A 12,736-nucleotide genomic window follows, 5' to 3' on the forward strand; every position below is an offset into this window, starting at 1 on the left:
GTCGCTGGGACGCCCCCACCCGCGGTCAGTGTCTAACTACCACATCATTTATGTCAAGCGGAAACAATTTAAGAGGGCTGCTTGGGGCTGTGGACACGGACCTGTGGGTGCCCGTCGCTCAGTTCTGAACCTGCAGCCGCCCGCGCCCCCAGAGCCTCCGCCATCCCATCCTGAAGGCGTGGAGATGCCGCAGCCTACTTCACCTCCGGCCCAGGGTGCTGCGCCCACTGGCAACTGGCAAAGGGAAGCTTTGGGGACACCCGGGTGGCTCAGCAGTTGAGTGACCGCCTTCGGCTCAGGGCGTGATCCCAGGATCCTGGGACCGAGTCCTGCATCAAGTTCCCTGCAGGGAGCCTGCTTCTCCCTCTGCCTGTGTCTCTGCCTCTCTCTCTCTTTCTCTTTCTCTCTCTCTCTCTCATGAATAAATAAATAAAATCTTAAAAAAAAATGAAGACTGCCAGCAAGAGCAACAGCTGGCGGAAGCTCCTACACAATGTAAACACTGATGCTGCATCACAGAGTCACCAGCTGAAGGGCAGATCCCCTGGCTCGAGGGTGCAAGAAAGAAGCTTTCTGGAACACCAGGCTGAGAACCCGGAGACAACATGCTCTCAACATCTCAGAGTGTGACTCAGGATACACCTGTGTTGGAAGAGGCCTTTTAGCAACGGCACCCACGTATGGTTGCTCAGTAGTTCCACAGGTTACATAATACGTCAGCTGTTCAAATTGTCCTTCTACCTTCACACAGAGTCACAGAAACCACAATGTGTCTTCAACAGTTTGTGATGATGTGCTCATGCACACACCTTTACCACCCACTGGAACTCACCTTCCTGAAAAACAAATTTTCTTTCAGATGGCCCGCTTGTCTTTTTACTTTTTTAAAAGAGATTTATTTATTCATGAGACACAAAGAGAGAGGCAGAGACAGGCAAAGGGAGAAGCAGGCTCCATGCAGGGAGCCCAGTGTGGGACTTGATCCTGGATCCTGGGATTCACGCCATGTGCCAAAGGCAGACGCTCAACTGCTGAGCCACCCAGGCGGCCCAAATGATTTATTTATCTATTGGAGAGAGGGAGGGAGGGAGGGAGGAGCAGACTCCCCACTAAGCTTGGAGCCTGACAAGGGCTCAGTTCTAGGACGTTGAGCTCACGATCTGAGCTGAAACCAGAGTTGGATGCCCAAGTGACTGAGCCACCCAGATAGTCCATTTGTCTTCTGCTGTTACTATGGAAACTCACCCTCAGAATCTTTAAGAATTGATGTGCAAGAAGAATTAGAAACAATGCCACTGCAAGCTGCTATTTATTGCAATGTCACACCATCCAGGGCAGAGACGATCTTCAAATATCTTGAAGTTAGTGAGTGAAGTTGACAGGATAAAGGAAGAACTAAAAGCTCACTTGGATGCTTGTTCTCCCCTTCTCTTGTTTCTCTGAGGACACACAGTGTCACACACCCTGGCGACAGGCTGAGAATCAGAGTTCAGCAGAGGTTTGGTGTGAATACATGATAGGACGTTTCTCTTGTCAAATGCCACGTTCCATGCTGCTTGCTGCATGTGCCGCACCCTCTGCGGCCCTGGATTAGTGAGCACAGAGCATGACTATCCCCGTGCAGGTTCCTGAGGCGACGTGGCACTGGGCAGTGTGCAGCACGATGGCTCTCCTGGGCAGACATGAGGCTGACAAGATTCTCACACATACTCCCATTCATCTGCAGGCCCGCAAAAGCCTCCATGGAAGGGGAGGGGGTGACATGCTTCCTCTGGCTTCTGAATTTTCTCCTTGGAAATCATCTTTGCTGGCAGCAGCTTAGAAGCCACAGAAGAAATCTGGAATCATGACTGTATTATCATGCCTCACTCACAGTAATAGAAATTGTTTCTCAGGTGGTTCATCTGTCCTCAGAGGATACGTTTACTGATAAGACCTGGCTCCAAAGGCCAGTTCCCTCTTGCCAAGGCAGGTGTCCTCTCCGGCAGCACTGTCATGACCCTCCCATGTCACAGGGCTCCAGAATGTAATACAAAGAGACCCTCATCATTTTAGAAGAGCAATGTTACTTTTTATTTTTATTTCTTTTTGCAATGTTACTTTTTAAGTAAACTCTACCCTCAACGTGGGGCTCGAAATCACAACCCCAAGATCAAGAGTCACACACTCTACCGCCTGAGCCAGCCAGGTACCCTGATACAATCCTATTTTAAATAATGCTGAAATGGGATGCCTGGGTGGCTCAGAGGTTGAGCGTGTCTTTGACTCAGGGAGTGATTTGAGTCCTACATCGGACTCCCCACATGGAGCCTGCTTCTCCCTCTGCCTGTGTCTCTCATGAATGAATGAATAAACAAATAAAGCAAGCAAGTTGAATTAATTTATACATTCACTCATTCATTCATTTGACACAGAGCGAGAGAGCGAGCACGCACAGAGGCATGGGAAGCAGCAGGCAGAGGGAGAGGGAGAAGCATGCTCCCTGACGAGCAGAGAGCCCAACTTGGGGCTTGATCCTGAGACTCCAGGATCATGACCTGAGCCGAAGGCAGCCACTTAACCAACTGAGACACCCAGGTGCCCTATATTGTTCTATTTGAAATTGGTAGAATTCAAAAACACAGAACACAGGTACACAGTGCTTGGGTTTTATTTAATACCACGTTCACGACCCAGGGCCAGCTTGGAATCCACAGTCAGGACAGAGTCATATGGCCTGTAGCTCAACAGGACTGCCATTCTCCCAGGCCACCCTGGGCTGACATAAGTCAAGGGGCTCCCATAAAGCAGGTGTGGGGCTCAGTTCACTTACAGGTGTTTAGAGCCTTGTAAAACAGACTCCCAGAGAAGCTGCTTCTCCTGGAAACTCCCATGCTGGAGGTGGGTCAGGGTGAGCTGCTAGGTGCTGCTCTTCTTATGCTTCGGTCTAAGCTTGTTCCAAACTCTCTCCAGGGCCACTTTTCCCATGAAGAAGGTAATGGCAAAATTACGCTTGTACCAGTCTCTACAGAGAAACAGGATAAGCACATGTGATGCACCCCAGTAACGGAGGACTAGCACCCAGGCCTCTGAGGAGAGTTCCCAGCCCACAGGCAAGTCCTCCTGACTACCCTCCCCTTTCCTGTCTCTTTTCTGCCCTTGTTTAAGTTAAACTGGCTGGAGCAGCCTTCCTTCCTACCCCCAGAATTTCCTAAGGCTGAGAATAAGGCTCAACAAGTGAATGCCCAGTGCACCCCAACCCCCACCTTTTCCCATTTGCTTCAATCCTCTCTGTTTTTTTGCTAAAAGACTCCAAAAGAGAAGCCTGGGGCCTCCAGAGTCCCATGGCATTCTTGGAGAGACAATTGTGAGTGATGGGGGCGTGACCGCTGGGCAAACAACTGGCAGGGCTCAGTGAGGACCATCCTGGTTTGGCACCTTATTTGCATAAGAAGCACATGACAGAGTATTCCATCATGAGAAGTCCATTTACCACGAGTGCCAACATCATAAAGCTCCACATCCTCTTTGTCTAAATGATCTGAGCTTTTGCAAAATCTGTGAAGAGAGAATTCCAGAGCTTCTCATACAAATATTGGGATGGAGTTCACAGTCACGGGCTCACTTGCCCATGAGTTACTTGCTGTACAAAACATGTCGAAAATTGCAAATTCACCCACTGCTGAACGGGCCAGGCTTGGAAAGTTTCCACAACGGAATGCACACATTCCAGACCCTTAGTGCTAAGCCCCGGGACGCTGAGATGCCAATAAGTACCAACGCTTCTCAGCCAAATGAGCTAATGAATGAACATGGACTCAAAGGATTTAGTGGGTCTCAGCACAGAAGGAAAGAGACTAAGAGCTCAAAAGAAGCAATGGCAAGAGGTAAAAACTCTTGTTTTCTGGAGCCTTTGTATTGTCTGGATAGAAAAACCCCTCTCCTCATGAGAACGATCTTTTTTTTTTTTTTTAAACATTTTATTTATTTATTCATGAGAGAGACAGAGACAGAGGCAGAGGGAGAAGCAGGCTTCCCACAAGGAGCCCCATGTGGGACTTGATCCTGGGACTTTGGGATCATGCCCTGAGCCAAAGGCAGACGCTCAACCACTCAGTCACCCAGGTGTCCCCATAAGAACAATCTTATGTTTCTATCCACATAAGTGATGTTATAAACCGGAAGCAGTGCCCTAAACAAAAAGGAAAGGCTTCCGTCTCATCAAGATTAAAGTTTTTGGGATCCCTGGGTGGTGCAGCGGTTTGGCGCCTGCCTTTGGCCCAGGGCGCGATCCTGGAGACCCGGGATCGAATCCCACATCGGGCTCCCGGTGCATGCAGCCTGCTTCTCCCTCTGCCTGTGTCTCTGCCTCTCTCTCTCTCTCTGTGACTATCATAAATAAATAAAAAAATTAAAAAAAAAAGATTAAAGTTTTTATGTTACTAAGGAAGAGCCAGATTCCACTCCACCAACACTCTGACACAGTGTAGGGAACCTCAACTTTTCCCATTTCTATAGGGAAGACAGGGGCAGGATGTGGTGTGGGCACAGAGAGGAACGCAGTAGCTCCTCTGCCACCTGCCTTTGTGTAACGCTGGTCCTCGCTGCTCTGAGCCCCGCACAGCACACACCCAGCTCACTGGAGATGAGGTGTGGTGCAAACATGCTCCAGGTCCATAGGAGAAAATCAAACGTCTGGGGAAATATAACAAATACTGGCTTGACTGCGTAACTTAGCTGGCTCTCATGACTGCATTAGCGCCACTACCCACCTGCTGCCAGGCTGATCACTCTGCCTGAGTGCTGATCCCTTGTGCTTGCCCAGCCTTGGCCACTACCAGCATCCCCTAGATCTTATCTGCCCTGCCTGACTCTGCTGCTCTTACTTTTCTTTTTTTAAGATTTTATTAATTCGTGAGAGACAGAGAGAGAGAGAGAGAGAGAGAGAGAGAGAGAGAGGCAGAGACACAGGCAGAGGGAGAAGCAGGCTCCATGCAAGGAGCCCGATGCGGGACTCGACCCCAGGTCTCCAGGATCACGCCCTAGGCTGAAGGCAGCGCTAAACCACTGAGCCACCCAGACTGCCCTGCTGCTCTTACTTTAAAGCAAATCTCAGGATGCCTGGGTGGCTCAGCGGTTGAGCATCTGCCTTTGGCTCAGGGCGTGATCCTAGAGTCCCAGCATCGAGTCCCACATCAGGCTTCCCTGCGAGGAGCCTGCTTCTCCCTCTGCCTGTGTCTCTGCCTTCTCTTTCTGTGTCTCTCATGAAGAAATCAATAAAATCTTTAAAAAATAATAATAAATCAAATCTCAAACATCATAGCCTATCACCTGGAAACACATATCATTATGCATTGTTGAAATCCTTTTTAGAAATGCATAACCACAAAAAAAAAAAAGAAATGCATAACCACAATACCATCATTTCATTTGATAAAATGAACAATAACATATCGATACAATCTGGTATACAGCCACTATTCAACTTCCTCTGACAAAATATCTTTCACAGGTGGTCTGTCTGCATCAGGACCCAAATAAGGACCACACACTGCATGAAGGCTCTTTTATTCTGAAGCAGATCCTCCTCCTGTTTAAAATTCTAGTTACTTGTTAAGACTGGATCGTTTGAAAAAAAAAAAAAAAAAAAAGACTGGATCGTTTGTTCTCGCAGAACCTCCAACATTTTGGGATTTATCTTCAGGCTATCATTTTTAACACAGTCTCCTATGAACCCCTCTCACTCCTCACCCCATACACCCTTTACCTTTTTCTTGTGAACTGGTAATAAGTCCGGAGGTCTGCCTAGATTCCTCTCCATTTTTTTAATAAGAACATTTCGCAGGTGGTATCGCGTACTTCAGCCTGCATCTCAGAGGCATGCAGTGGTAGCTGCCCCACTGTGTACAGCAAGAAGATGCACCGGGGTTCAAAAGCAATCACCCTGGCCTATGCATTATAAATCCCCGCCAGCTTTCCTACCTGATGGTTTTAGCAGCTATGAGTGACTGTTGCCCAGACCCATTATTTCATTGGAAAATGTTAATTTTCTACCTCTACCACTCCTTCTGCATTAGCTGTCACCCTTCTACAAAGAAAATCCTTCTTCATGTGGTTACCCTGAAATACAGTCGATGCAGGAAAGGTGTGTGATCTTTGTTTTCCTTTATTCATCAATTTTCAGAATAATGAGTTGGCAGCCTAGCAATATCCAGAGGTGATTGTCACCTTTTCAATACTCGTGATTGCAAAGATCTTTGCATATTTGATATATTTTTAGTCCACTGTGGTCATTTCCTTTCTGCAGCCGATGTGATCTCATCTTTGGCCTATGGGATCCCCTTAAGTTGGCTCTTATGCTGTTCTCATGTGACCCTGCTGGTCTCTGAGCCTCCTCACTTTCAGACACAGGGTGTCTCGACTCATCTTGTGCTGTTCCCACCCCAGACCTGCTTCTCCAAGGAACCCAGTTTCCCTTTAGTGGAAAATGCTGTTTAGAACCCACTGTCCAAGCATGAGGGGTACAAATATCTTTGTCAATTTTATTTAGAAGTGTAAAAACTAAGTTTCCAGCAACATCTACCTTTAATATAAACATGAATGTCACTAAATTCAGATAAGAAAATAATCCTACCCAATATGGATAAGATATTCAAAATTTTAGGAAAAAAGTAAACACTTACCTGTTATAATACATGTGCTTCTGAAAATTTTTACTTAAAAATTCCTTGTAAAAGTCAGCCATTTCTTCTGCATCTAACGTTGCTTTTTGACCTGAAAATTAATTTCAATTTAAACATTAAGACCTAAGGGGAAGGGACCTACTAAGTACTACTGATCTAACAGAGGTCACCAAGGTTGCAGGATACAAGGTCATACATACACCAACTGTATTTTTCTATATACCAGGCAATAAACAATCCAAAAATGATATTAAGAAAATAACTCCAGGGGCACCTGGCTAGGCACCTGGCTGGCTCAGTGATCTGGGGGTCATGCAGCTCTTGATTTGGGTGTCATGAGTTTAAGCCCCAGAGTTTATGTAATTAAAAAAAAACAAAACAAAACAAAAAAACAACTGGGGCAGCCCAGGTGGCTCAGCAGTTTAGCACTGCCTTCAGCCCAGGGTGTGATCCTGGAGACCCAGGATTGGGTCCCATGTTGGGCTCCCTGCATGGAGCCTGCTTCTCCCTCTGCCTGTGTCTCTGCCTCTTTTTCTCTCCATGTCTCTCATGAATAAATAAATAAAACCTTAAAAAAAAAGTGTATGTGCATGTGTGTATACACATAGGGCATATATTTATGTACATATATATACACATATATGCACACACACGCACACACATATATATTAAAAACATATATTAAAAAAAGAAAAGAAAACAATTCCATTTATAATAGCATCAAAAACAATAAAAGAGGGACGCCTGGGTGGCTTGGCAGTTGAGTGTCTGCCTTCAGCTCAGGGCATGATCCTGGAGTCCTGGGATCAAGTCCCACATCGGGCTCCCTGCATGGAGCCTGCTTCTCCCTCTGCCTATGTCTCTGCCTCTCTATCTCTCTGTGTCTCTTATGAATACATAAATAAAAATTTTTTTTAATTAAAAAAAATAAAAAGCCTAGGAATCAATTTGAGAGGAAGTGTAAGAGCTACACACTGAACTATAAGATGCAGCTGAAAGAAATGAAAGAAGACATTAACAAATGGAAAGACATCCCACGTTCATGATTTTTAAGACTTCATACCACGGAAATGGCAACATGCCCCAAATTGATGTGCAGGTTCAATACAATTCCTATCAAAATCCCAGCTGGCTTTTTGGGCAGAAATTGACAACCAGATCCTGAAATTCATATAAAAATGCAAGGAAATTCAGCAGCCAAAACAATTTTGAAAAAGAAGAACAAAGTTGGAGGACTCACATTTTACAACTTTAAAACTTACTACAAAGCTACAGTAATTAAAATAGTGTGGTACTGATACTGGCCTCAGAGTCCAGCAATAAATGCAAATAAATGCAAAAAAATTATTTTCAGTGAAGGTAACAGAAATTCAATAGGGAAAATAGCCTTTTCAACAAGTGCCTGAATCCCTACATCATACCATACACCAACACAACCTCAAAATGGGTCAAAGACCTAAATATGAGAGCTAAAACTAAAAAATTCTTAGAAGAAAACAGGGGCATATCTCCATCTCCTCAAATTAGGCAGTGTGTTTTAGATATGACATCTAATATACAAGCAAAGAGAAAATAGATGAATTGGACTTCATCAAAATTTAAGACTTTTGCGCTTCAAAGGACATTATCAAGAAAGTAAAGAGGCAATCTACAGAATGGAAGAAAATATTTGCAAATCGTCTACCTGATATGGGTCTCACATCCAAAATCTGTAGGAAACTCTTAAAAGACAACAAAAAAGAGAATAACCCATTTTAAAAATGGGCAAATGACTTCAATAACACCTATTGTCTCCGAAGAAGACATAAAAATGGCTACTAAGAACATGAAAAGATACTCAGCATCACTAGCCATAAGGGAAAATTCAAATAAAAAGGATGGTAAGGTACCATTACACACCCACCAGGACACTTATAATCCTAGACTGTAATTTTTGATGGCTAAATAGTAAGAAATCTTGATGAGGACATGGAGAAACTGGAACCCTGACATCTCTGCCTCTCTCTCTGTGTCTCTCATGAATAAATAAATAAACTCTTTAAAAAATAAATAAATAAAATGTGAATTTTATGGCATGTGAATTCTAGCTCAGAAAAGAAAAAAGGCGGGGCACCAGGGTGGCTCAGTGAGTTGGGCATCTGCCTTCGGCTCCAGTCACAATCCTGGGGTCCTGGGATTGAGTCCTGAGCCCCACGTTGCGCTCCCTGCTCCAAGGGGAGCCTGCTTCTCCTGCTGCTCCCTGCTTGTGATCTCTATGTCATATAAATAAATATTTTAAAAAGAAAAGAAAAAAGAGGCTTAGGGAGAAAAATGACCTCCCTCTATCATCTCAATCATTAGACCCGGATAGTTCTAGTGTAGCTCAATTTCTTCGTGACTAATGCAAGCCCAGGTGTGCACCTACCAATGCACATCATGTGTGATATGCTTTATGTCTACTCCAATGCCTTCTTTTTTTTTTTTTACTTATTTATTCACGAGAGACAGAGAGAGAGAGAGGCAGAAACGCAGGCAGAGGGAGAAGCAGGCTCCATGCAGGGAGCCCGATGTGGGATTCGATCCTGGGTCTCTAGGATCAGGCCCTGCGCCTAAGGCAGGCACTAAACCGTTGAGCCACCCAGGCTGCCCTACTCCAATGCCTTCTGAAGCTTCTGAGAAGAAATGTGAGCAACCTGAGTAAGGGAAATGGAATACTTTCTCACCCTGAATGCATCCTGGTTCAAAAGCCCATCCATCCGCCCTGGCCTGGGGTAAATACCAGCCTAACCATCCAATCTCTAAGCCACTGAATCAGGTAACACATTAGGTGCTGGTGGGGACTAATGACACATAGGGACTGACCTGGCCACCTCCATGGTGCTCCCTGTGTGATGGGAGATGCCAACCATGACACCCACCCTCAGGGCTACCCCATCAGATTTTAAAAGGCCACCAAGGATAGGAACCAGCCTGCCAATGAGGGCAGCAGCAGGTTCCCCTGAAATGGGACCAGAAAGCATTCCACAGGCCAGTCTCAGGACACACAGCAATGGCTCAGAGTGAAGGCACTCTGGTTCTGAAGCCTCAAGCCCCAAAGAGGCTCTATGATCTCTGTGGGAGCCCAGAATCTGTCCCCAGGGGTTCCTCTACATGCAGAGGTGCCCACATTCCAGCTCCTACCTCTGGTTTAGCATGCTTGCCCCCTTGCAGATCCTGTCTCCAGGTGAAGGCCATGTTTCCCAGCTGCACAGCTGAGGTCAATGCTCCAACTCTTCAGGATTTGGGGGAGACAGAGCTGGGAAGGTAACCCAAGAGCCCGTTTCCATAGAAGCAGGAGGGAAGGTAGCTGACCTTTTACACATACAACATGGAAGCAAACACTCAGATGACAGGGCACAAATGTGTGTCTGCCCCCTCAGAGAGGACAAGCACACATCCCCTCTACATCATAATGGAGGGCCTGCCTAATAGCAAGGTGTTTGCATGTCCTCACTCCTCTCACCCAGCCTTCTGCAGCTCCTCAAAACCTCCAGCTGAGAGCTCTTCCCTTATCTAGAAAATTCTCTCTCAAATCTCCCCAGCTGCCTTCTCCTCAGGCAGGCCTTCTCAGATGCCCTGTTACAATGCCCACTCCCCCCTCTTCCCTGTTCTTCTTCCAGGGGCCGACACACCCTAAGAGTGAAGCGAAGCACATATTCACAAAGCTGCCACCCCACATTAGAATGTCATTCCATAAGGGCAAGCCTACAGCTCTGTCTCATCCATTACGAGGCCCTGGTGCCTAGCTTGGCACATGGAGAGTACTGGGCAAATACTTCTAATCAACAAAGAGACAGATACTAAGTGGGACAAGAAAGAGAACTAGCTGCCTGAGAAGGGGAGGGACGCCCAAGCTTCCCAGGGAAAGTGACATTTAAGCTGGGTCTTACAGGGTGAGTAAGAGCCCACAGGGCCGAGTGGAGAGAAAATGGGTCCCAAGCCATGGATCAGCATGGAGGGAAAAAAGAGTCCGGAGAGGCACAGCTGTGACTGAACAGAGTGAGTGAGGAGGAGGGTGGGCAGGGCTGGAGCACGGTGAGGGCGCCAAGGAACGGAGCCCCTGGCTTTAGGCAGCCCGAGGAACCACCGAGACTGAGAGCATGAGTGTCTTCTGCACAATGAGTGCTGGAGGGAGACGAATGTGCTGCCCAGCGCATCTCTCTGGCCTCGCGTTAGCACGTGAGGAAGTAAAGACGTGCCCCAGTAGCAGCGCTCGGCGGCCCCACTCAGACAGAGCTCCGTCCCTCGCGGGCAGACGGCCCAGACGTTGACGCCTCTCGTACGTGGAGCGTGGATCACAACGGCACACACCGTAAGGCTGCCCTGAGACAGAAGGAGCTGAAGCCAGTATGACAGGCAGGATGGGGCCTGGCACACAGCGCTCACTCCTTGGTACGTACTGGCCAGACCACAGGAGCCGCAGGCTCTGAGGACAGGTGTGGTGCGGCCTCCAGCTGCCGGTCTAGTTTGTGTCTTGTCCAAACACCCCAAAGCCAGAGCTCAGCATAGAGCAGAAGCACCAGAAATGTCTGCTAAGTAATTCAGTTCCGTGCCTTCCAACACTGCACTGTGCTGCGGAGATTTAATGAAGTTAAGCAGAGGAAGGCGGATGGAAGAGCCGAACTCACTAGACGTCCACTGAAAACCCAGGGGGCTCATAAATACCAGGCGACTTAAAGTAATCCCACCTCAGCGCGTACTCTTCCCCACTGCTTGAACACTTACTTTAGCAACTAAAGAAATTAGAAACAAGAATCTTCCCACTGCACCGCCGCCCTACAAATAAGACTTAATTTGGGGACAGGTAGAGCCAGAATCCTGGTGTCCTGCTTTTTGCACCGGAAATTCAGTCATTTTTCTACATTGCTGCAGAAAGAGGGCTGGAAACTTTCTCCCACCACTGACCGCCTACGGGCGCTGTACCGCACTGTACCTCTACCGGCTCGGAGGATGCTCACCGCGGCCATCCCGTGAATTCAGTAAACACAAAACGATGCCTGGGGGCTGTTCCAATGACACTGTAACCTGCAGTCACATTACTCACCGACAGGTACTCTGTTATTTCTACAAACTGGTTCATGCTCTTCCCCGAGACTTCCCTGGGCACCTCTGTTCTATCATCTGCTCTTCGTGTCTCACTTGTTTCCTGGACGCCGACCCTTTGTCCAGCCCCCTGGTCTACACTGTCCTTGTGATGCCGCGAGGCCCCATTTCCAAAGGAGTAGCCATGCTCACTCAATACAATCCCTGAGCCTTGGCTGGCCTCTGCTGATTCCAGGGCACCTCCCCACCTCTCCCCCAGCCCTGTCCTTGAACTAGGGCTGTATACTGAGAGGTGGAGAAAGCTCATTTATAGCAAGAGAAGGCTGAGGTGTGGGCTAGAGAGCTGTTTTTGGCTCCAGTGGCTGACAGCAGGCCGCACTTGGGCCTGAGCTAACTGTGTCCGCCCCACCCCCCGCGCACTCCTTTACAGAAAGATAGGTCAAAAGGAATCCTCCTGGGGGTGCCTGGCTGACTCAGACAATGGAGTATGCAACTCTTGATTTAGCAGTTGTACGTTCGAGCCCCACGCTGGGTGTAAAGATTGCTTAAAATCTTAAAAAAAAAAAAAAAAAAAAAAAAAAGACAGGTACCTGGGTGGCTCTGTTGGTTAAACATCTGCTTTTGACTCAGGTCGTGATCCCAGGGTCTTGGGTTCGAGCCTTGCTCTGGGCTCCCCATTCAGTGGGGAGCCTGCTTTTCCTTCTCCCTCTGCCATTCCCCCCGTTTGTGTTCTCTGGCTCTATCTCTCTGTCAAATAAATAACATCTTAAAAAGAAAAAGGAGTCCTCACCAATACAGACGTCAGTTTTTTTTTTTGTTTTTTTTTTAATTTTATTTATTTTATTTATTTATGATAGGCACACAGTGAGAGAAAGAGAGGCAGAGACATGGGCAGAGGGAGAAGCAGGCTCCATGCACCGGGAGCCCGACGTGGGATCCGATCCCGGGTTTCCAGGATCGCGCCCTGGGCCAAAGGTGGGCGCCAAACCGCTGCGCCACCCAGGGATCCCCAG

General features: G+C 47.4%; 1 protein-coding gene across 2 annotated transcripts in view; it reads right to left on the reverse strand.

Annotated features, from left to right (window-relative positions):
- Positions 1–2,634: 2,634 nt before the first annotated feature.
- LOC121493186 (cytochrome c oxidase assembly factor 8) overlaps positions 2,635–12,736 on the reverse strand; it is a 36,075-nt gene continuing 25,973 nt past the window's right edge. Inside the window, exons 4-5 of one of the 2 annotated variants that reach the window (XM_041758897.1) lie at positions 6,663–6,753; positions 2,635–3,004 (exon numbers count right to left, since the gene is read on the reverse strand). In XM_041758897.1, coding sequence (XP_041614831.1) covers positions 2,899–3,004; positions 6,663–6,753 — 197 coding nt within the window. In that variant the 3' untranslated portion in view covers positions 2,635–2,898. Of the gene's footprint in view, positions 3,005–6,662; positions 6,754–9,813; positions 9,993–12,736 lie in introns of those variants that run through there. The other variant, XM_041758898.1, reaches the window with a different exon arrangement.

The sequence above is a fragment of the Vulpes lagopus genome, chromosome 6 (genome assembly GCF_018345385.1).
Source record: "Vulpes lagopus strain Blue_001 chromosome 6, ASM1834538v1, whole genome shotgun sequence".
Classification (NCBI taxonomy): Eukaryota; Metazoa; Chordata; class Mammalia; order Carnivora; family Canidae; genus Vulpes; species Vulpes lagopus.